At 42.7% G+C, this 24789-nt stretch overlaps 1 protein-coding gene across 8 annotated transcripts in view; it reads right to left on the bottom strand.

The window, feature by feature from the left end:
- The window catches only part of HECTD4 (HECT domain E3 ubiquitin protein ligase 4), a 184566-nt gene that overhangs the window by 49179 nt on the left and 110598 nt on the right, over window positions 1-24789 (bottom strand). For 5 of the 8 annotated variants that reach the window (XM_032310376.1, XM_032310377.1, XM_032310379.1 and 2 more), the window contains exons 25-46: window positions 24099-24332; window positions 22896-23088; window positions 22377-22481; window positions 21808-21896; window positions 21277-21452; window positions 19369-19504; window positions 19111-19252; window positions 18826-18992; window positions 16392-16538; window positions 15357-15541; window positions 13172-13325; window positions 11999-12279; window positions 11597-11786; window positions 11378-11452; window positions 10262-10343; window positions 9101-9303; window positions 8312-8447; window positions 7328-7510; window positions 6676-6840; window positions 6132-6301; window positions 5117-5232; window positions 99-202 (exon numbers count right to left, since the gene is read on the bottom strand). In XM_032310376.1, the coding sequence (XP_032166267.1) occupies window positions 99-202; window positions 5117-5232; window positions 6132-6301; window positions 6676-6840; window positions 7328-7510; window positions 8312-8447; window positions 9101-9303; window positions 10262-10343; window positions 11378-11452; window positions 11597-11786; window positions 11999-12279; window positions 13172-13325; window positions 15357-15541; window positions 16392-16538; window positions 18826-18992; window positions 19111-19252; window positions 19369-19504; window positions 21277-21452; window positions 21808-21896; window positions 22377-22481; window positions 22896-23088; window positions 24099-24332 (3433 nt within the window). The remainder of the gene's footprint in view (window positions 1-98; window positions 203-5116; window positions 5233-6131; window positions 6302-6675; window positions 6841-7327; window positions 7511-8311; window positions 8448-9100; window positions 9304-10261; window positions 10344-11377; window positions 11453-11596; window positions 11787-11998; window positions 12280-13171; window positions 13326-15356; window positions 15542-16391; window positions 16539-18825; window positions 18993-19110; window positions 19253-19368; window positions 19505-21276; window positions 21453-21807; window positions 21897-22376; window positions 22482-22895; window positions 23089-24098; window positions 24333-24789) is intronic. The other 3 variants (XM_032310381.1, XM_032310383.1, XM_032310382.1) reach the window with 1 other exon arrangement.

Below are 24789 nucleotides of genomic sequence, written 5' to 3'. Positions count from 1 at the left end.
AGAGCGTGTACCTTCCCACGGCTTTGCAAATGCTCATTCTAAAGGGCACTCGGGGGCCAGCGGCCTTCTTTAACGCGGCGCCTGGCAGCTGGGCTCACCTGTCTCCGGTCGGCCTGCAGTGGAGGCGGCGGCGGCCGAGCGCAGTCCCGGTAGAGCATCCGCAGCCGCTCACACTGCACCTCCACCACCGCCAGTCGCTCTCCTGGAGGGGAGCACATGGAACACGTGAATGTTAGTCCCACACCCCCGAGAGAGCTCCAGCTCTTCTGGAGTTGGGTCAAAACAATTAAATGCTTCGGAGATTATGCAAATTCCTTAAAAAAATAATAAAAGCCAATAGTCTGTGATAGCTTTGTCTACTACACAGAGCAGCGCAGCAACGTGGGCAAGTGCGTGAGTTCTGAAGTGGGGCTGCCTGGATCCAGGACCTGGCTTCGTTACCCAGCATTTACCGTCTCGCTTCCAGTACGGGAGTAACAACAGCACCTGCGCCTCACAAGGTCGTGAGGAGATGAAGTAACACAAGTGGGGCTTTTAGTTAAGTCCCTAGCACAGGACGAACATTCAATAAAATGGAAGCTCATCATTGAAACGGATTTTTAAAACATCTACTATCTATTTAACATCTCCTAGGAGCAAGGCACAGTGCTAGGCGCTGGAGAATACAAAGATACGTGAGCCCAAAGCTCCCGCCCTGGGAGGACAGAGGAGATGTGTACGCGCACCTACACATCGAAGACGCTTGCAGTATGGGGCTGCGGGATGCGATATGATCTAAGCACAAACACTTCACTCCGGGACCCAGAAAGGCTTTGTAAAGACAGACTCAAATTAGAGCTTAGAAAATACAGGGTCTCAATAAGCAGAGAAAGAAGGGAATTCCAGGCGGATAGGCAAAAGGAGAAAAGGTCTAGGAGAGTCAAGAGTCAGAGGCCTTGGGAGTACCTCAATCAACACACAAAAATCAATTCAAAATGGATCAAAGACCTGAAAAAAACTTATAGTTAAAACTAAAAAACCCTTAGAAGAAAATAATGGTGTAAATTTTCATGAATTTGAATTAGGCCATGGTTTCTTAGCTAGGACACCGAAAGTATATGCAATAAAAGAAAAAAGAAAGAAACTGGACTTCACCAAAATGAAAAACACTTGTGTTTCAAAGGATACTATGGAAGAAGTGAAAACACAACCCACAGTATGGGAGAAAAGATTTATGTGCTACCTGGTCAGAGACTAGTACAGCTAAAATTACACAGACTCTTAAAATTGGGGTGTCTGAGTGGCTCAGTCAGTTAAGCTTATGACTCTTGGTTTCAGCTCAGGTCAGGATTTCAGGGTGATGGGGTCAGGCTGTGTGTCGGGCTCCACACTGAGCACGGAGTCTGCTTGAGATTCTCTCTCCCCCTCTGCCAATCCCCCTGCTCATGCACACGCAGTCTCTAAATACATAAATAAATAAATAAAATCTTTAAAAAATTGTAAGAGCCAACTATAAAAGTTGGGGCTCCTGGAGTCCCAGGATTGGGTCCCGCGTTGGGCTCCCTGCTCAGTGGGGAGTCTGCTTCTCCCTCTGATCCTCCCCACTCTCTCTCAAATAAATAAGTAAAATCCTGAAACAAATAACTCTTACAATGTGGGGAGTCTGCTTCTCCCTCTCTCCTTCTCCCCTCTCATGCTCTCTCTTACTCTCTCTCAAATAAATAAATAAAATCTTAAAAAACAAAACAAAACAAAAAAAACACAGTCTGAGTATGACCTACAACAGGGAAGTTGGAAAGGAGAGCTAACTCCAGAGGAAATAAGGACTTTAGTCTTAAATGTGGGGTATTCATGAGGCTGGGAGTTCTAAGAGAAAGGTCCGAGAGGCCTGGCTAGCCAGGGAGGGACCACCCACAGAAGCAGCTATGGGAAGCACAGGGGAGGGCAGAATGCAAAGAAGATGGGTCAGCAAAGCTGAGCGCAGTTTCTTCAAGTGAGGTCTGGGCCCCTCTGAGCACAACAGTCCAGGCTCACCTTCAAGTGATTCTGACTTTTGGGTGGAGCTGGGAAAGCATTTTAAACATGCTTCCGAGGGGTTCCTACGAACTTGCAAAGTCTGAAAAGAACCTCTGGCTCAGGGAATGTGTATATTTAGGAAGTAGGCAGGAGAAAAAAACAGCTAGACCAGAGAGATTCTGGCTTCTGTAAGAACATAAAGCTGGGAATTTTTCTGGTTTCTACAGGCTTTTTCTTCAGATTAAAATCTGTTTCCCATGCTATTTCAACCAAGGGATTCAGTGAACTTCACAGAAATATTTCTTCATGGGAAAAAGTTCTTTGGCATACTGCTTATCTTCCTAGACCAAATGGAAATTAGATATTCTTTTCCCTGGATTAGAGAAGCTAGAAAATTATGTTAGGAGTAAGTCAACATTATAATGCCCAGTATTCTGCTTAATTCATCCCAGAGGAAGTAAAATAATGGAAGAAATTCACTGAATTTTTTTTCATTTTAGAGAATCAAGTGTATTAATTATTATGTGTAAATTTCACATTTTCACACATTAAATAAAAAGTCTTGATACATTCAAAAATAAAAATCAAAGAACTTTCTCTTCTACCCATCACCTTGAATCATTTATTAAACAGCTTTGCTTCTAAGCACAGTCCAGGACTCTTTTGTGGGCTCTAAGAATTCACTGCTGTGTTATAACGTAATCCAGAAGCAGGGCTGGTTGGTTGTTGGTGATTGTTCACAGGTAAAGGACTGAAAAGCCAGCAAACCTTGATACGTGCTTTAAACTTCAAGGGTCTTTCTGGTAACCTATTAAGTGACTCATTAAGGACTGTTAAACTTAACAGAAGACACTATTTTAGGATATAAATTGATGTGTATAAGCTCACAGTCTTCTCTTCTGTGCAATTAATAAACACTTCCCACACATTTCTATCCAACTCTTTGTGACCGCAGAGTTCTTTTCCATTAGGGAAGATGGGTTAGGTGGGTTATTATTAAAACCTTTTGAGGCCACTGCTCCAAACACTACGATTCCCAGCTTGTACATTAAGTATGAAAGTTAATTTCACAGTTTAAGACTCCTTTATTCAATAAAATGTATAAAAAGGATACTCAGAAAGAGTCCTAAAAAAAGTGAGTGATGGGTGGGTCAGTCATTTAAGTGCCTGCCTGCAGCTCAGGTCATGATCCCAGGGTCCTGGGATCAAATTCCATATGATCCCAGGGTTCTGGGATCAAATTCCATATTTGGCTCCCTACTCGGGGGGGAGCCTGTTTCTCCCTCTCTTTTTGCCCTCAGCTTGTGCTCTTTCTCTCAAATAAATAAAAATCTTTAAAAAAGAAAGAAAGAAAGGAAAGTGAGTGATCAATTCAGCAAGTGCATGCTTGCTAAAAATCAGTCATGTAGATCTGCAAGGTAGGCCAAGAACATGAAAAAGTAGAGGCCAGGAATGAAGACCCAACCACGAGTACAAAGCTGAATTATGGGCACACATTTAGTCACAAGGAATTTCCCCTGAGAAGCCTAGCAAATTTCTTTTCTTCTGTTCTTATTCTCTACGCTCAGGATCTCTCTGAAGTTTATTAATGCGGTCACTGGTTCCACAGCGCTACCCCTAAAAGAGGAAGGTGATTTGAAAAGTAAGACACATATGGAATGAAGACCAAACCAAAGACCAACTAACACAAATTGGTACCATGGGAAAAAGAACAAAAACTTAAGGACCAAGAGGAGATTAGGGAGTGACTGAAAAAGCAAACGGCATTAGAAATAATAAATAATATGGATAATTAAAATGACCCCCTGCATACACAAAGGATACCACTAAAACCAGTAAGGAAGTTAAAAATATTCATTTATTCCTTACAGTTCATGAAAATGCCACCACTAGAGCACTCAAGGATATTAATCTATGAGCAATTTCCCTTAGAGTCCAGTTAAATCCTTGGGGACAAAGCATAAATTTTCACTTAAAACAACCCAGGACCAACTACCAATTTACAGGAAATCTGAAGATTGAGGGACACAATAAATGACACCACAGAGACACAATCAGCAAAATCCAGACCATAGAAAACCCTTCAAAAAATAAATTGCAAGGCAAAAAGAACATAATGGAGGCACCTGGGTGGCTCAGTTGTTAAGCATCTGCCTTTGGTTCATGTTATGATCCCAGGGTCCTGGGACTGAGCCCCGCACTGGGCTTCCTGCTCGGCGGGAAGCCTTGCTTCTCCCTCTCCCACTCCCCCTGCTTGTGTTCCCTCTCTCACTGTCTCTCTGGCAAATAAATAAATAAAATCTTAAAAAAAAGAAAAAAAAAAAAAGAAAGAACATAATGAGAGGAATCAAGATTTTAAAAGAAAATTAAAAGATAGCAATGAAATTACGGTGTAAGAATTTTATTTGGCTCCTGCTTCAAATAAACAAATTCAAACTCAAGTATGACTTTATGAGAAAATTAGAAAGTTGCACATGGACTAGATAGTTAATATTAAAGAACTACTGTTAATTTTTCTGATACGATAAATGGTATTCTGGTTTTTTAAAGAGTCCTTATTTTTTAGAGACACATACCAAAATATCTATGGGTAAAATAATATCGAAGAATATTCCTGAAAACAGTCCAGGAGGGGGGTACAGCACAGATGAAACAGGACTGACCATGAGTTGATAACTGCTGAAACTGATGGTTCCTTATACTTGTCTCCCTATTTTTGTGTTTAAACACACACACACACACACACACACAGATGGATGTTAGTGCAAACACCTCTGATTTCAAATGTAGCCAATGACAATAGTCAGAAAGTATCAGTAGCCCTAAGTGTTCATAAATAGTTCTAACAGGAAAATAAATGCAATGAATTAATATGAATGGAAAAGAGAAAACATGCCGGCATGGTCCCCAAGTTAAATTGAAAAACACTGATTTACCACCTCATGAGTACTGAAAGCTGTTTACATTTCTACATCTGGGATAAAAGTTGTGCTAAGTCCTGCCTAGAGTTCAGCTACTTGGAGTGTGTGTGCACGTGCATGTTAGCATTCCATCATCAAACCGGAAATGAGCGCACAACACTCAATAATAGAAGACGGTACAGAAAGCCACAGGTACTTACCAGCACTGCATTCCTGGGCTACTAGGTTGAGAACTTCGACAGCTGCTGGACACTGTTGTATGAATTCTTCACAGAATAAGCTGTCTTCTAAAAGCTGGGCCATGACCAGGCATGCTCTTAATGTTAAAAGATTTATAATATTTCAAAGTCATCAATGTTCATTTTCTAAAAAGTTAACTATGAAAGGCATTTCAACCATATTTTCCCCCTAATTTACAAGAAGGTACAAACTCCCCATTCCAATTGCTTTTTTTTTTTTCTGAACTGGATTGGTCTGGAAACATAACTTCTCTTTTCCCCCCGAGTAATTGCTGACACCGTACGGGCAAGCCAAAGAGGGGGAATGGTTGCCATCTTCACTCAAGTGGAGATACAAGGCGCCAAGTAAGAAATCAGCATTATCTTTTAAGAAACATCGCCTAAACTGTGCTCCACGGGCAATAGTAGTGTTCTGGGAATAAGAGGAACCCAGACACTTGGAAAATCTGTATGCCGATTTCTCACCTAATTCACAATACATATTAGAACTTTCTAAGAAGTCCCGTTGTTACTGCGGTAATTAAATGTATTTGCAAGAAAATGCTGCTTTCCCTTCTGACACCAACACTTGAGGGCATTCCCTGGTTTTTCTCCTTATCAGTTTGGAAAGTGATGAATCAGATATATATTAACAGAGCCTGAGCCATTTAAACAAGTTAAAGTGGCAGAGAGATTCACCGGGATAGAACAAAGTGGTTTTCCCAAAGTATGGGTTCCACAGATCACACTTAGATCACTTACTTATTTTCTTAAGGAAACAGCTAAATGGTTTTAAATTGTACAATGCAACAAAACTTGCAGAAGTTGGGGAATGTAGCAGAAATGTAGGAAGCAGCACAAGAGAATGGTCTCTGTTCTCAGCTGGGCGTGAACTTCACACTGTGGGCCCACTAAGCCAGGAGTGGAGGGGTCCGGCAAGGCCCCCCACCTCCGCGGCCTGCACCACCACATTAGGGGATCTCTGGAGGGTGCTCACCTTGTTCTTATTTCAGCCAGGAGCCGAACGACTGCCATCACAGGAGCTGACCCATCTCCTGTTGCAGGAAGTGAGGTATGAATAGAGAGACTTCCCTCCTGAGGAAGCAACATGGACTGGACTGCCTGTACTACCTTCTCAGTAATGGACAGTTTATGAAGAGGCAGTGCCTGATGGTGGTGGGAGGGGCATGGCAAAAAGTTAAATTCAAGTAGTTAGTTTCTAGGAAATGAGGGTGTTATTATCTGGAGTTAATTCTCAAAATTTCAGTCAAAACAGTAAAAGCACCATACAGAAAATTGCAAACTAGTCCAAAACAATTAAAAATACAAAACCCTGTGGAATATTCCTAACCAAAGAAATAAGAAATCTTCACATAAATGTTACTATGAAATAATTATGCCCTATATATAAATATACACCCCAAATAACACTTCAGATAACTAAGTATTTGTGCCTCTGTACTGTATGTGAGCTCATTGTTCATGATAGCATGGTTACCATTTGTAGTGACATTTAATAATGCAGTTAAAAATCACCTTACCTCCGATCTTGGAACACAAAGTCTAGACAATGGAATAGTCAATGTGTCTGATGCTTGCGAAGTCTTTCTACAGTCTATGGGTGGGAATCTGACTGTAGCTATACCTTCCTGTTCATTGATAGAAGCCACGACTCCAATGCTTCCTGATATTCCTCTACCTAAAACCTAGAGACAAAGATGGATTAGCACCACTGACCAGCTCCGATGGTGTACGCAACTCTCTCATGGGACAGGTGCGGAGAAGTAAATTCAATTCACAGCTGTCGTTCGTGGCATTAAGGAGTAGTTCAGTACGGTGCAGATACGAAGCACTGAATGGGAGTTCCAATAACAGGTCCTCAAGCCTATGTCAAGGTATCACAGTATGACAGAATCTCAAACTTCCTGCTCTAAAATATTTGTGACACCATGGGACACCATGGGGCATAAGTATGATAGTTAACATCACAGAGTACTGTACTAATATTTGAATAACCTGTAGCACAGGGTAGATTAGAATTCATGAGTTTCTTACACTCCTTATTTAGCTTGAAGGAACAAGGATTTCTGTCCAACTGGGTGGATGATACCATCTTTACAGATGATCAGTGAATCAATGGATGCAGTAACTTGGGGAGAGCAGGGACTTGGGAAATGCTGGCTGGTTGGTTACCTGAACCTCAGACCCTATCTTGATGGTCTCTTTGAAGCCTCCGAGGGCACACAGTGCGGCGACAGCCTGGCGGGCGATTCTCTGAAGTTTGGCGAGTTTCCTGCCACTACTGCTGCCATTTTCCAGAATGCTCTCTGCATACTTCCCCAACTGTGGAATGTACATCAGCGCACGAGACAGAACCTAAACGTAGGAAGCAGCCATGTAGCAGGAGTTAAAGCTTTGGTCATTTTCGATATTAAGGGTGATGAAGTATCCGTAACAGTGGTTGGCTCCCGTATACTGAAGGAGCTCTGGCTATGGGAAGGATGAAGCAACTACCAGGTATGACCTTGACATCTTGCCATATTTGCCTTATGTCATTAGACAGGACTGGAAACACACAACCTCAGAATGGGGGAGAATCAAACACTGTTAACAAAATCCCTAAAACAGGACAAAAACTTATCTGTAGGAAAACCATCACAGCTTACTGCCTACAACTCAACACCTAATTTCCTTAAGGCATTCACTTGAAAAAATGACTGTGGCAAACGGAAATGGATTACAGGTCCCTAGTTCTTAGGAAACTATTCATCATGAATTTCTGACACAGCTCTCAGGGAGTATGTATCACAGAGGCCTCCTTAGGACTTAGTAAATACACTTAACAAATCCAATAAACCAAGGCTTCATGATTCCCTAATGTTGGGACCAACTGAACATGAACAAGAAGGAGAAACAAGGAGTGCCATTCTTTTCCTGAGAACATGTCCCCAGTCTTCTGCAAAATCAGAACTGGCGGTGACAGGAGACAAAGGGTTAACATGTGAAACTATTAAACCAAAGCAAATGTGAGGGGGAAACCCACTAATAAGTCTATCTGGTCAATTTGCAAAATCTCTCTTTACTAAAATATGACCCTTCCTAGGTGGGATTCAATTGCTAAACCAGAACACAAACTTCCTCCTCCCTTCTTCCGCTAAGCAGGGAAACTGTGCTAACCTTTTCTGCCGTTGTGGTCCATATTTGAGCAGCATTTGACTCAGGTGCCATTAGCAAGCTATGAAGCAAGGCGATCACTTCTGCAGCCATGCTGTTCGCCACGTGCCCACTGATGAAGGGTCGGACGGGGTCAGTCCTGCAAGCGTCAAGAGAGAAAGTGTCAATGCCCAGGGGTGGTTAAGAATGCAGGTAATGGCTCTTAGGGTTATCATCAGATGGAAAAATTTTCTAATGATACAAGAAAAAGAGGATTTCATTGACTAAGAAAAAGAGAAGCTAAATTATCATCAGGGGAAAAAAAACACTTCTCTCATGTTCTGTTACCTAAAGAATCCTCTGAAACAACAGACCTCAAACTTGAACTGCTTAAACCATCAGGATCGAGGGCTGACACTACGCCACAACTATTCCTGGCCTGCAAACACAGAACCACCTGCAAACTTCCTGGAGGCGACACTCATTTCTCCTGCCTACTTCTAGAGAGAAGTTCATGTGCACAACTGGGCTGGTTTGGAAGAAGTAAAGGCAGCATGACCTGAGTCTACTAATACTCAAAAAAGCTGTAGCTGGTGTTCCTGATAGTGGCCTTTCTCAGAGAAACAACCCTCTGGCTACAGATGCCCACTCAGCCAGTAGCGGCACCCTATTCGCCCACCAAAACCTCAGGTGGGTATTTTAAGCCCTCAGTCCTCATTTCCAGAAGGTCAAGGGGATGATATACAATTAAAGCCCCAGGAACGAGTCCATTACAAAGAAGATGTGACAGAAGTGTAGACAGGGAAAGACTACCTGGCGAGCTCAGAGTTCCTCTCTCGGCAAATGGAAGTCTGGGCAGTTTTCTTTTTGTCACCTGTGGACAGTCCGCTCACAGTCTCTGGGTTGACGGACTCTACGGGTGGCCCGACGCTGACGATGAGGCCCGACTGGGCCCATTTGGTTGCTTTCCGAAGAGCAGCTGCGGCCTCTTCTGTAATCACCTCACAGCAGCCGCCCTGGAGGGAGGTTTGAGAATGTCACCACACCCCGTTTCCTCACTTTTTAAAGCCTGCTTCCCCGTTACCAAAGCAATCCGGGCTCAATTCTCAAAAACTCACATGTTACTACCTGGCTTTTTATGGTTGTATATGGTATATGTATGCATACAATTCAAATTTTTAAGTTTAAAAACTTAAGGTATAACTGACATATAACAACTATTTCTTCAATCATTTCTCTATTTATGGTATACAGATTCTATTTTGGGTTTTATAAAGAAAACCATGAAGAGTATGGTTGTCTCTGGACACTTGAGAATGAATGCCTGTTTACTCTCACCTTGATAATAATGGGTATTATCAGTTTTCTTTTTCTGACAGGTGAAAAATGACATATTACTATTTTTATCCCTTTATTGTGTGATTTTTAAATATGGGTGTATTTATATTTTTTGCGGGCTACATCTTTAGTTCTTTTTCTCTATTATTCTTTGAACCTTTCACATATTACTGTTTTTAAAGTATTATTTAATTTTTTTTTAAAAGATTTTATTTATTTATTTGACAGACAGAGATCACAAGTAGGCAGAGAGGCAGGCAGAGAGAGAGAGGGAAGCAGGCTCCCCGCTGAGCAGAGAGCCCGATGTGGGGCTCGATCCCAGGACCCTGAGATCATGACCTGAGTGAAGGCAGAGGCTTAACCCACTGAGCCACCCAGGGACCGCTGCAGAACTTTCTTAATAGAGCTAAGAGAAAACTTCTAGGTCAAAACCAAGAATTCTCTTTTACGTTTTAGCGTTAATGACAAATTGATTCTGACTAGCTCCCTTGAAAATGGCTTCAGTTAAGCCACTGACTTCAGTTTCTCACCCTGCCTCCTGTGGGAACTTTTTTTTTCTTTTTAAATGTCTCTGCAAACCTAAACATCCCTCAATCATGGGTCTTGTCAGAGCAGGTGTCTCCATATGAGGGTTACCTTGGTCATGTCTCGATCCATTTTCACTACTTTCTCCATGTTGGCACCAGTACCAAGTCTGAAGGGCCGTCCTTCTGAGCTACTACAAGGGAAAGAAGAGAGAGGTGATGATCTTACAGGCAAGGTCAAGGTGGGGCAGCAGGCTGTGAGGCAACCTACTACTGGCCAGGCCAGCATTATATGCTACCAGAGGATTTTAAAATCCATAGTAGACTCAATTTTTCAAAAAGGAAATGATTTATTATTGCTTAATTATAGTACTTTCAGGGATCAAAACATTAGCTATTTTTATAGTTGTAATGGTAATTTAAAACCTACATGAAACTGACATACAAACTAAAAACTGAACAAAATCTGAGCCTACGACACAGGGAAGGCGGGGCACCTGGGAGACACTCAGTAAGTGATCGAAATCCCAGAGTGAGGGACCTTCAACAACGGCAGGGGTTGGATGCTTTGGTGTGAATGACTGGTCTTTCTAGTAATTCAGCTTCCTCCTCCTCTTAAATCTGGCTCTCCAAAAACTCCTTCGCCAAATTTGCACTGTGAAGTTCCGCAATGCCCAAGAATGCTTCTTGGTGATTTCTGCATCTCGCACTCACCTGCCTGACCCCGCTTAGTTTATGCTAGTGGCCCACTAGTGCTTTCCGTTGCCGTGATGGCAGGCCAGGGACCAGTTAGGAGGATGACACCATCATCACATCATTTATTTGAAGAAAGAAGTCGTCCCCTGAGACACACATGTATGCTCAATTCCCTCATGTTCTGTGAAAGGACTTCCCGCCGTCCTCGCTCCCACTAACAGGCCCCTGGGGGTCTGTAGTCTTTGGACAGTAAGTATATTTGGATGGTAAGTATATTACTTCCTTATTGAGCAATCATACCGTTCATACTTCAATGAATTAAAGCTTTAAAAAAAGTTTCTCGTATTTCTCCACCTCACAGTCAATGGCATCCTTAAATTTACCAGTGGCTGAAGGATGCCAATGACTAAAACCAGGCTGCATTACATTATTCCTTCTCGAACCCCAAATCACACTGTAGACTCTCCATTGAGCACAAACAATACATTCTCAACAGGGATTTTGCTCCCTGTTGGGTCTGAAGAAACAGTACCGAGTTGTGGATAAGAGCTTGGGCTCTGTGGTCAGAGGCCTGCGTCTGTGGTTCAGCTCTGCCTCAGTTTCTCCACTGTAACAACAGGGATGACAGTGATTACCTCTTAGGGTTGTCAAGAGGGCTGAGACAGTTGATGCATGTAAGGGGCTTACTGAGCACAGTGCCTGGGACACGGTCAGTGCCTAATGGCATGTGGCCAGTACAATCATCAGTCACCTTAGTAGCGGCTGGAGAACCTCATGAGATGACTGGTCTTCCCGCTTGTGGATAAAGATAGACAGCTTGCCATCCACTGCTTCACTCTCTTCTCCAGGATCTTTGTCCCCTTTTAAGGAATTCTTGGGGCTGGTTTTTGTCAATGTAGTGTCTGGTTCAGAAGCAGTTGGGGAAAGAACTGTCTGACACCCTTCAAAAGGAAACAAGAGCAATTGCAGTGTTATTTGCGCCGCCGACCCGCACAGGGAAAACTCTGGTTCTGGAGTCTCTCTTCCTCCCTCTCCCATCTCCCTCTCCTCCATCGCAGGAGGCATAGCAGCAGCAGCTACTGACCATGGAAAGCACGGTCTGGCTGTCCACAGCAAGTGGACTCCTCAGTGCCATTCTCCACCAGCTGCTCACCTGGGACCACGTAATCTGCCAGCTTTGCTAAGAGCAACGAGGCGATCTTGGATGCTGGGTCACTGGGATCCTCTTGCTCACTGTTCAGGGAGGGAACAGAGTAGCTCCATGGCGGGAGCTCCACATTTCCACAGTCTTCTACACTCATCAGTGGGAGCGCTGCCCGGCACAGCTGAAGAATGATAAGGACCAGCTTTGGAGATGGGCGTTGGTCAAGCAGCAGGGAGAGGAGTTTGGACACACAAGCTGGCTGGCTCAGGATGGCTTTACCTATGTGACTCCTGAAAAAGAAGGAAGAAAAGGTACACAAGGCTGGGTGTATTGGTCTATAGAAATTCAAGAGTTCCCTACATGGAGATGACCTGGTTCCTGAGGAAGACAAGGATTCAGCACTATGTGCTTATGAAGGAGAACTAAGGTTTTTCATAAATATCTAATGAAAGCTCAGAACTGACCAATCAATAGTACTTAAAAGGAATTTTGAGAATTTTCTGATCCCTGATGAAATTTACTGAACTGCAATGCTATAGTTCAAGACAGTGCACGGAGTACTACAACTTCACGACCCAAACTATGAAGACTTTCCATTTAGTCCTTTATTCCTTTTTAAGCAGTGCTTCAAGACCTAAGAGCCCCCACGGCATTCCACAGGCCTCAACGGTCTGGCTTCTGCCACATCTGAGCCCGTGGCATCTCACTGAGAAGAAAATGCCCAGCAGAAACCAAAGAACAAGTAGCTGTATGTGGACAAGCAGGTGTGGGCCTCGTGGCTCACACGAGATGGTGTCAAACCTCCACAGATGGTCTTCTTTTTTAAGACACAGCCTGAGAACAAGAGTCAGCTACATGTCCTGACCGATTCTCTTGCTATAATGAGGGTAAGGATTTTGGGTTTCTTGATGTAATGGCCTCAAGTTGAAAGGCTAGCAGCTGTGACCAGCAAAGTATTAAAGCAAATGGTATTGTTTTATAATGTAGAGATTCACCTAAATGATCCTCGCAGTTTGGAACTACTATTTTCCAGTGATTTTATTCTCCACTGTTCTTGAAGCAGAAGCTGTCAGAATGGCCTTGTGATTTAGAGGTTTCGAAAGACAATCACCAGCCAAAGGAAACCCAATCATTTGAGAGGAAAGCCCCCTCTTCCCACAGCTGTGGCTGGGCCTTCCGTACCTTGAGAGATCATTGAGAAGACTGAGGACATCCTGGAGGGCGTCGTTCCCAGCAGCCTGGTTGCCACAGCACTCAGTTGCTCGAGCAAGGTGGTTGGTGAGAAGGCTGGACACCTGGCGGGCCAGACCTGAGTGTACCGCCTCCGTGGAGCCGCCTTCAGAGTTGAAAGAGAGAGAGGGAGAAAGAGGGAAAGAAAGAAAGGGAGAACCCAAGGAAGCCATGGTGAGCCTGCAGGTGTGGTGAGTCCTCCCTCTCAGCCTCCCTACATTAAGCTCTCCTCTTGCCTGATTTTTCTTTAACCTGCTCAGTATTCCATTAGCCACCTAATTAGTGTCTCATTAGATCACTTCTGCACATAAAAAAGGTTAATGATCCAGTGTTGGGGAAAGACTTTTTTTAAGATTGTATTTGTTTATTTGACAGAGAGAGACACAGCAAGAGAGGGAACATAAGCAGGGGGAGTGGGAGAGGGAGACGCAGGCTTCCCACTGAGCAGGGAGCCTGATGTGGGGATGAATCCCAGGACCCCCCCGATCATGACCCAAGCTGAAGGCAGCTGCTTAACGACATGCACTCCGAAAGACGACATTCTCAATGAAAACTGAATACAATTCAAACAAAACAAGGAACATACTTCGATTATCATGGAAGAATCACTTTCTTCTTCTTCTTTTTTTTTTTTTTTAAACTGTGATGAAGACATCTTGATTTTTAACTCTTACCCTCTCTCTCCTCAAACACAATTAAAGACCTTTCGGGATCTTTCCATTTTCACTGTAGTTCCAGAGGTTTCCCCCTCCCAAGAAGCTCTTGTAAAAAGCCACACAAATTAATTGTCATTTCCTGAACTTCCCATGCTCTCTTGGATTCCTGTGCCTACACACAGTTTTTCTGCATGGAAACATTCTTTAACCTGTAAGAATAACTCACATGTCACCTTCTTGGGAAGCTCTGCCTGATCTCTAGCACCGCTGGTCTGGAGGAACGTGTGTGCTGGCCCGGCACTTCGCATGCACCTCAGTTATGGCACTGACCACACCACAATCATTTGCTCATTGCTCTATCTCCCCCTGCACCCTATTTCTTACAAGGAAGAGCAATGGCTTGCTCATCTTGTGCCTGACTCTCAAGACAACAAAACATACAGCAAATGAACAGATCAGTAACCAAGCTCTATACATATGCCTGGTGTGACATGGAGACATCATCCTTCAACTTTACTTAGATGGATATATTAACTGGATTGTGGTAATCATTTCACAATGTAAATACATATATATATATATATATATAAAATCACACTGTACACTTTTTTTAAAAAAAATCACATTCTAGGAGTGCCTGGGTGGCTCAGCGGGTTAAGCCTCTGCCTTCGGCTCAGGTCGTGATCTCAGGGTCCTGGGATCAAGCCCCACATCAGGCTTTCTGCTCAGCAGGGAGCCTGCTTCACCTTCTCCCTCTTTGCCTGCCTCTCTGCCTACTTATGATCTCTGCCAAATAAATAAATAAATAAAATGTTTAAAAAAAAATCACATTCTACAGTCTAAATTGTATACAACTTGTATTTGTCAGTCATGCGTCAGTAAAGCTAGGGGTGGCGGTGGGGAATAATACGACCCTAGAAGAGTACAGTAAGCCAGGAAATTGAGAAGATATCTTCCATGTTCTTTTTGTCAACACTGTAGTCAGTCTCCAAATAAATATTTCTATGAACTGGCTTCATTGCATTTTCATGTGCTACCTCCTAACTATATTTTTACTATCCCAGTTTACATGAGACCCCAGAACTTACTCATCTCATAACTGGAAGTCTGACCCTTTGACCAACATCTCCCCACATCTCCTCCTAAAATTCCTGGCAACTGCTGTTCTACTCTTGGTTTCTAGGAGTTTGGCTTTTTCAGATTCCACATATAAGGGAAATCACTCAGTAGCTGTCTCTCTGTGTCTGCCTTATTTCACTGAGCACCACGCGCCCTGGGTTAGGATAATCATTTAATGTCATAGCGTAGCCATAAATTTTCAGAGATGCATGCTGATGAAGAGGCTGTCACGAAATCATTAATTAAACCATCTGGTTATGTAATTTAATATAGCCTTTCTTTCCCCCAGCCAGCACAAATAATTAAATAAACGTGTCAACAGAAGAAGTCAATGAATTCTAGAATGGAAGCCTTCTTCTTACCTTCTTCTTTTTCCCACTCAACACAGCGGTTGGCGAGCACCTGGAAAGCTGCCCAGGCCATGGTGGCCACCTTTTGCTTCTTGGTTTGTTTCTCACTGGAGCTGGACTCCGTCTGACTGCTTAGGCTACACAGTCGGTCCATGAGCTGAACGAGGCCGCTGCGTACCAGACACTTCTCTTCACTCCTGGCCAGGAGGAAAGTTCCACACAGTAAATGTCACTGACCAGCCCTTGGGTTTAAGATTCAGGTTATCAAAAGGGCATAAAACAAGTCAGTGTAGTTCTTTGCCTATTACTTAGGATGGTATCATGCATAACTGAACACAGAAATGTTTCTTTTCAATGAGGATTTCCTTCATAAATAAAGAACTTCAAGTTTTGGTTTGTTCATATAGAGTAGCTAAGTAAAAATTGATGGAATCAACTCAAGATTCCCATTCGTAATACAAAAAACTTATGAATTTTATTATTAGGCCACTGAGAAAATAAATGCATTTGTAAAAAGTTTTTGCCGAATATGTTAAAAAATTTTCTAGGGATCTTTTACTTTCCTTCAACCTTCTCCATTTTGACAATGTGATACAGTCCCTATTGGCCAATTATGATCATGTAGGAAAAATTCAACAATATGGAATTTACACAGTAACTTTAGGTATCTGTCAGGAGGTAAGCTCCTTTAATCATAGTGATAGTGTCACTGGACAATCAAAGCCAAAAACTCTCAATTTTAAAAATTAAAAAAAAAATTTTTAACTATATATATATTTAAAGATTTTATTTATTTATTTGACAGACAGAGATCACAAGCAGGCAGAGCAGCAGGCAGAGAGAGAGGGAAGCAGTCTCCCCGCTGAGCAGAGAGCCGGTTGCAGGGCTCGATCCCACGACCCAGGGATCATAACCTGAGCGCAAGGCAGACGCTTAACTGATTTGAGCCACCCAGGCGCCCCCACCCAATTTTTTAATTTAAAAATATTTTTCTTTAAGCAACCGCACTGCAGTGTAACTCACATTGTGAAGCATTGCCTTCCTTACCTGGTATAAGGTATGGTACACAAGAGTCCGATGCTATTTGCACACGCAATAGGGTAACGAGCACACAGAGACACGACAGAGGTCATGGTCTCCCCGAAGGCTTCCTGGACCTGCTCCACCATCCCACCACAGGTTAGTTCTTCAATTCTACGAAACAGAACCAAAGCGAAGGTTACTTGAACCATGTTAGAAGAGTGACAGTGAACATAAGAGCAGAGTGTTCTTCTGAGAAACCTAAGAGTGTCTAGAGGAATCGAGAACTGAAGGGATCTTGGAGATCACCAGTGTTTCCCGGGCTACAGGACCACAGAAGACTATCAGGCAGCATATCTAAAGTTGCCTCAAAGACAATGCCCACACTCTAGAAAAGTCTGGGAACTTTGAGGCTAAGTCAAGTCAAGCAGGGCTCTCTACCAGGACAACTCGGAGCCTTACAAGGTTAAAGTCCACAGTATCTCTAAGGGCAAAAGAATGGTACCCCACATTACCCGAATGCATTTAATAAGGAAATCATCTGAAACACGCCTATAATATCCTATGCAGCACTGAGTTTTATAAATGCAATTGTACTAATGACAAAATCAAGGCCCAAATAGATTAACTAAATGTCCTTTTCAAGTCCACACTGTGATTATTAGCAGAGTATGAGAATCCAACTGATAGAAGACTTTCCCAATGTAAACACATGATCTGGGGTAGATTCTACAGCGATTAATATTAGTTTTTTTTTTTTTAAAGATTTTATTTTTATTTATTTGACAGAGAGATCACAAGTAGGCAGAGAGGCAGGCAGAGAGAGAGGAGGAAGCAGGCTCCCTGCTGAGCAGACAGCCCGATGAGGGACTCGATCCCAGGACCCTGAGATCATGACCTGAGCCGAAGGCAGCGGCTTACCCCACTGAGCCACCCAGGCGCCCCGATTAATATTAGTTTTAAACTGGAACTATCCAGATTTACCTAAAAGGATATGCTACAGAATACTGTTTATAATAGTAAAAATAAGTAAATAAAATCTAAGGTTGGAAAATCAGGATTGAATCTGAGTAAAGGTTCAGGAATAGGAGGCAGTGCTATGCAAACTACTAAAAACATTACAGGGGCTGTCTATGGTCTGAATAAAGGCAGAACAGATACACTAGAATGTTAACAGGTTTTACCTTAAGGTGCTGGATTTACAGCACCTATTTTATTTTTATTTTGTACTTTGGGATTTTCTGCATTTTTTGAAATGTCTGACATGACATTACTAACTGAGGGGAAAAGAAAAAATGCTGCCAGGGTTATGGAGAAATATTCTGGAAGTGCGCCGTGGTGGCCAGTGCTATTCACTCTGCCTCCTGGGCACCACTCTGGTTGGGTGAGCATGTGAAGGGGACAGACAGCTTTCGAGATGGCGGTCCCTTCCTCTAACCCAGGCTCTCCGGGATTACCATGACTGGGGCACACCTGTGCTGGACATGAGCAAGAACTGAAGTCCTGTTTTATAAACCAGAGGTTTTGGAGAGTTTTGTTTCCAAACAGTAACCCGGCCTCTCCTGACTGATACAGAAATTTCTCAAGATATTCATGTTACTCTTAGTTAACGCATTTTCCTTCAGCCACTGCTCTCTGCTCGCTGGCCAGAATTTCTCAAAAAGCTGCCAGGAGACACAAGTAGCTCTAGACAATTCTAGTCCAGGACCTGTAGACAAATGCCCTTTCTATTTCTATCTGAAGATCTTGGAAGCCCGGTAGGGAATAGTATAGAAAAACTCCTCACCAGTAAGTTATAAAACCTTCTTCAAAGTTCATATCTACAATTGGGTTTTTAGAAATTGATCCAGTAAAAATAAGCACAAAAGTACACAAAAATATAAGTATAAGGATGTTGACTATACATCAGTAAAACAGAAAAAATGTTTCATGTGTCCATGAGGAGCTATGTGTCCACCAGGAGGGGAGGAGTTAAGGAAGACACAGCCATCCACACCTGAAGGTCCATGAGGTTCTTCAAAACTATAAACCAGAACTACATGCATTGACATGAAAAGACAGATATATCCAAGATACACTGAATAAAACAATTCCCATGGCAATGTTCTATTACAGTATAATATAATCTGAATTAGGAAAAAAAATCATACATATACACACTTCTGTGTACAAAGAGAATTACACAGCCATTTGTGGGTGTGTAGCTGTTACAAGCAGCTCTTAGGGACAGAATGGGATCCAGGAGGGGAAGGGGAGTAAAGAGACTTCTGCTTTCTGCTACATATGCTGATGTTGTCACAAAATTGTGGAACACTAAAAATATATATATATATATATAATATTTTAGGGGAAAACACCAGTAAATACTACTGGCTATGATTTGGCTTCAAGAGTCATCTTTGGAATGAAGGCCTTTTGCCCACCCTGGTCAGGATGGTATGAACTACGAGAAATAACTGACCTGGGTCCTCCCTGCAGGACCATAGTCACTGGACCCACGAGGTGGGTCACGCCCCCGACGCGCACAGCGGCCGTAAGCAATTCCCGCATGTGCACCAGCGCCTGCTTGCGAGTATTTCCCCGCCGCCACCTCGTCTGTGCGGCCAAAAGAAAGCTGCTGCTGGACACCTGAAAGGCATGAGAAGGAAGTCCACTTGACTCTTGGGGGCTGACACAGTCCCGTCCCCCCCGCCCCGCCCCGTGCTGCTAGGTGCTATTTCTTTGTAGTCGGCAAAACGTGACCTACGGCTTGGTCAGGGTTGGTGCCGATGAAAGCAAACAGCTGCCCCAGCAGGACGCTGTAGGTGGGCTTGTCCCTGCTGTCCTCAATGGCCAGTGACTGCAGGAGGGTAAAGGAGCTGCTGCGGTGGCTGGTCACGTGGCGCCGCCTACAGGAAAACCAAACAGAGAAAGATCACGAAACAAGACCCTCAACTTGGGGAGTGAGCTCTGATGAAGGTGTTTGGGGGCATGTGGGGATCCAACCTTGACCATTAGCATTTACCTCTGATTTGCTCTGGTAAATTCCAAATCTTCATTACCAATCATTTCCAGATCAGAAGGAGCTGACATGCTGCGAAGAAAAACAGGCTGCCGCACAGCATGAGATATCACCTTTGTTTCTGAAGCTGATTTACAAGCTGGAACAGAAAGGGATAAAAACGTTGGCATACATGCCATCTGATTTGTAAGGACAGCAACAACAGCTATGCTACTAGACTAAGAGTATCTTCGCTTTCTAGGAGAGTTCATCTACCAAACCAGCTAGCACAGCACGCTGACGATTTTTAGGCCCATTTTTTAAAACCTAGATATTAGGGTCAAAAATTATTTCAGTGCGAAAAACTGTAATATTTTATTATATTTGGTTGGAAAAAAAGGCTGCAAGATTCATTTGATTTCATCAACTCTCAGCCTTCACCCTCATATAAGCATTCTAAAAAGCCAGAGAGGACAGAGAAGGTCATTTCTAGAATCAAACATTTCTTAATTCAAATAAATCTAAACCCATTTTTCTTTTCCAGAGACAGCCTTTCCTCCCCCACTTGAATCCTAGATTTATTTAGCTGACTTACTGACATTTGGTGGTACCTTGTCTTCGATCAAGTTGGTGTGAGTAAATATCACGCTTGAGCTAGACTCTGACTGGGCCTTCCTTAGCACTACCCAGGGAAATGGTTGTAATTACAAAAGAACACTTTGATGGTAGATGACAAAACTATATATAAAGATCATCCAAGGGAAAAAAAAAAGTAGAGAAGAGGTTTATCTTGACTCTGTCTTAAGAATGGTTAGGCAGCTGGGGCGCCTGGGTGGCTCAGTGGGTTGAGTGTCTGCCTTCGGCTTGGGTCATGATCCCGGGGTCCTGGGATCGAGCCCCACATTGGGCTCTCTGCTCAGCAGGGAGCCTGCTTCCTCCTCTCTCTCTGCCTGCCTCTCTGCCTACTTGTGATCTCTCTGTCAAATAAATAAATTTTTTAAAGCCTTAAAAAAAAAAAAGAATGGTTAGGCAGTTTCAGTCTAAAAACATTTTTGAAGATGTTATTGCTCAGCAAACTATTGGTTCATGGTCTCTGATGGCAAGAGCCTCTTGGAAAGCATCATAGCCTCACTGAGTGGTTAAGTCTTTACATGGGATCTTTAATTAACCAAGGCCTCATGACCAGGGACACGGTCAGCAGACGATCTCGGTATGTGATCATACTGTAGGCTTGGCACACTCCCCCCGATGTTCTCAGCAAATGGTCTCTTTTCACTAGGGTCAGAAACCTGAACCACCCTAGACTTCTCTCCTGTGTGAGGGGAGCCTGTGTACTCAGCTGGGATGAAAACAGGTTCGTCTACTTGGCAGTGTCCATCAGGCTATGGGGTTTGATAACGTGGGGCCTCATGTTTACTCATCCTGCTCTCTCAGGACAAGAATTAACAACTGTCATTATGGGCTATGCTTGGTGCTGGGGATCCAGCTTCAGAAAGAAGGCTCATTGACTTCTCTGAGAAATGTCCTTTCAGGCTAACAATTAAAACATGACCAGGAAAATACTGAAAATTCATGTCAGAAGGTTGCACATAATTACTAAAGGTGCAATGCAAACTCAGTTTTAAGAGGAAAATATGATGCACTATAAGATTCACAATGTTGACTATCTAATTAGACGTGCTACTAGGAAAATGACAAGCCTTAAACTAAAAGTAAGGGACATTAGATTATAAAAACAGATGTCACTGGGCTCCCAAGAAAAACTGAATGAGGCAGGTGGGGAGGTAGCCCTGATGCTCAACTGACTTACAAAACACCACCTGAAGTCAACGCAAAGTCTGTTTTTGGCTTTGAGTATGAGATCTCAAAATCTGTGAGAGAAATCTATGAGACGGAATAGCGCAGAGTGCCTGCACGGGGCTGGCTTTGTACCCGGTGTTTCCGCAGGGGTCCCCGAGATGCTTCTTGTGAGGCCGGACTGGGCCGCGATGGTGACGTGCAACAAGAGCTCGGCTCGGTTCATTAAACTCTTCACTAACGTCTTCGTTTTAGCCAGTGGGTGCGAGGGTTTCTGAATGAGAGAATTCACTTCTTGTAGGAACTTCTCCCTATAAAGAAAGGCTGATGTGCATTTAGTCGTTCTCATGTTCACCAAAACCAGTGTTCTTTAATGACAAAGGATACAACAAATAGAGGGAAATGAAGCAAAAGAAATCTGATAAATATGGCTCCCCTTCCCCTAGCCGAGAGAGCAGTGTTATAAATGCACCAATTTTAGTTCCTTTGGCCCAGTTTCGGTTGCCTGTATGCTAACTTTTGAAGGCCGAAATCAAAATTTCCAAGTTTACAAATGAGTTCCAACTCAAATATTTAGTGAATGCATACGATTTTTAAAAATCTTCACATCTTGTCTTAAGCATCAAGGCAGTAAATCAGCTTTACACAGTTATTAACATCACTAACCTCAGTGACAGGACCATGTTTTCAAGATCATTTCCATCAAAGGAGACTTCTTTCATTGAACACAAAAGTTCTAGTTCTTTCATTTTGTTCTAAAGAAGGAAAAATCAAGAAAAGATGGTAGGCAGGATCTGCAAAAAGTGAGTTTTACTGTTCATGTCAAAAGGAACAGAGAATTTCGGGGGGGAAAAACAATACACCACCTCTGGTCCACATTTCTATGCCAGAGCACATCTGTAAGTTATTCTTTGATATTTTAATGATTATAAATGGCATCGAGTACTTTCTGGGGACTTCTTCAGTGCTTATAACTGCTCTTCATTTCCTAAAGCTTGCAAGCAAATTATGATGATGGTAAAACTATCAATCAGTTAAAAACAACTAACAATTTGTATTTGTACTGTTGATATGTTGATCTAATCAATTTTATTTAACCTTTGTAAAGAATGGGTACATTTTGGCCTGGGAAACATTTTAACAGGTAACACTATTTGGTTTCCTTCCCTCGCCCCACACACGCCTTTGCACTATAAATACCAGTGCCCCAGTGATAAATCACACAACTTGCTCACCTCATTGAAATGGTAATCATAGAAGAAAGGCATGTTGTTCTCCAGCTTTCCCTGCATGGCATCATCAACCTCACTTTGCCATTTCTGCTCCAATTCTGCAACACTCTGATAGATATATTAAAAAAAGTAAAACAACGTGAGAAGAGATGTAAAATAAAAACAAGTACACTCTGCGAATTTGGAAATTTTAGTCCTAACTTTTTAAAACACTTTTTTAAATGATACTCTTTTTTAAAAGATTTTTATTTATTTATTTGAGAGAGAGACAGCGAGAGAGGGAACACAAGCAGGGGGAGTGGGAGAGGGAGAAGCAGGCTTCCCACTGAGCAGGGAGTCCAGTGCGGGGCTTGATCCCGGGACCCTGGGATCACGACTTGAGATGAAGGCAAATGCCTAACGACTGAGCCACCCAAGCGCCCTTTCAGGTCATTTTTTAAACTTCATTAAATTTCTTTCCTAGAAATTTAATGTGAGAGATTAATGTGTGAGAGAAGTCTAAACACACTGGCCTTCACTTACCTGCAGCTGTCTCTCCATGGCATTGAGTTTCTTGAAGGTCTCTCCCATAATTTTACACAGTAGGTCGTATTCTTCAGCATGTTCTTCTTGATACTGGAAATTTATTAGGGACTGCAGAGCATCAACCAAGTTCAAGTGCTTAATAACACAGGATACCACCATTTCCTCCATCACATCTGGCTGAATCACTTCTCTATGGTTACAACAGAAACTAGTCAGATAGATGCCAGGCTCTCAAATTACTAATCCTGTACTCAATACACTCAAGAGTGTAGGCTTTGATGTAAATATATTAAATATTCACCACAACTTCTTTATTACAATAAAGAAGCATGAACATTATGATGGCTTTCATACCAAGTTGGCAATAATTTAATGTTTAACTGACAAAACTGACATCAGCTGATAAAGTGAAAACCAAACTTAAAGAGACCCCATTGTCTTTAATTTTATATTTTGAGCTAGAGTCATATTAAAGCTGGAAGAGGTCTAAGACTAACAAATGATCTTTGGAGCCATTTATGTACTAATTAATTTTACACAACATCTTGTCTTGTGGTATTTCGTACATACGGATGTTGGGCTGAAAAGGAATCGCGTTTCCGTATTTTTCACTTTAAATTTCAACTATCCTTAAATTTTTTTCTCTCTGAAATGGCCAATCATGCCTCAGAAGACAGGGCAGAGGCTACCAAACAGACTTTAAACACGAATACCACAAAGCCATTTTTAAGTGCAAGACCTCACATTCCAGATTAAAGACCCCCTCACCATCTCTCTCTGGACTAAGGGAACCAAAAGTTGAGTAGACAGTCAAACCACCTGAGAAAAATCTAGAACTTGTCAAACTTTAGCATGCTTCAGAATCCTACAGAAAACCTATCAAAACCTTAATTACTGGACCCCATCCTCAGAGGTTCTGATCCCACAGGTGTAAGATGGGGCCCAAGAGCAAACAAGGGCCCACGTGATGCTACTGCTGCTGACTGGGGACCCACACCTTGAGACCCAATGGCATGGAATGTCACCTGGGGTGGGGTTGGGGAAGGGGGGTACTATGGTTAGTGTTCATTAAGTAAATATAAAATTAAAGGTTCAAAAAAAAATTAAAGTTTCATTAGAAGGAGAAGAAATTTACCCCCTTCCATTGTTTAAACTTTTTTTTTTCCAATGGGAAAAATAACACACTATTTAGAAACGTACTTTATACTTGGTCTGAATTGAGGTCTAGCACGCCCAGAAATTTCCCTGAGCTTTATCATGATTCCTGGAGGAAGCCTGATCCGGGGCAGGTCAAAGTAGTTTCCAACAGGAGGCACGAGGACGTCGGAGGGGTAGGTGAATTCTCTGTCTTCCTCGATGGTCAGTGGCAGTGGAGACGGACTTGGAGTAAGGGCAGGAGAGATCACGCCATTGGCCTCCACCTGCCACTGGCACCTGAACGGACAGAAAAGAGGCTCCTTCATTTCCTCTTCCACCTGGAAAGCTACTTAAAGCTTGCAGATACATCAAACCTATGAAGGATCACATCACGTGTTAAGCATTCATCAAACATTCTTCAGAGGCTAAAGGAACATGAGCATTATACGAAACCACATCTTTGGGAATCTACCTCCTCCCCAACATTTTATTATGAAAAATTTTAAATATACAGAAAAGTTGAAAGCATCCCATGGGTAATGTCCAGATACCCACCTCCTAGATTCTAGAATAAACATTTTGATAGGTTTGCTTTATCTCATCTACTCAACCTTCTGGGGATCCTCTAATTTAATTATACAACATGTGGGTTGGAGAAAAGCTTATGCATTCAAGGCTGTAATTTCAAATTCAGTCAAGTAAGGGCCAGAAGGCACTTTGGTATAATTTTCACCTTCTTTCTTAATGACAATGA

Source organism: Mustela erminea, chromosome 13 (genome assembly GCF_009829155.1).
Source record: "Mustela erminea isolate mMusErm1 chromosome 13, mMusErm1.Pri, whole genome shotgun sequence".
NCBI lineage: Eukaryota > Metazoa > Chordata > Mammalia > Carnivora > Mustelidae > Mustela > Mustela erminea.
Note: the sequence above shows the minus strand (reverse complement) of the source record. Positions and strands in the feature narration are given on the sequence as shown.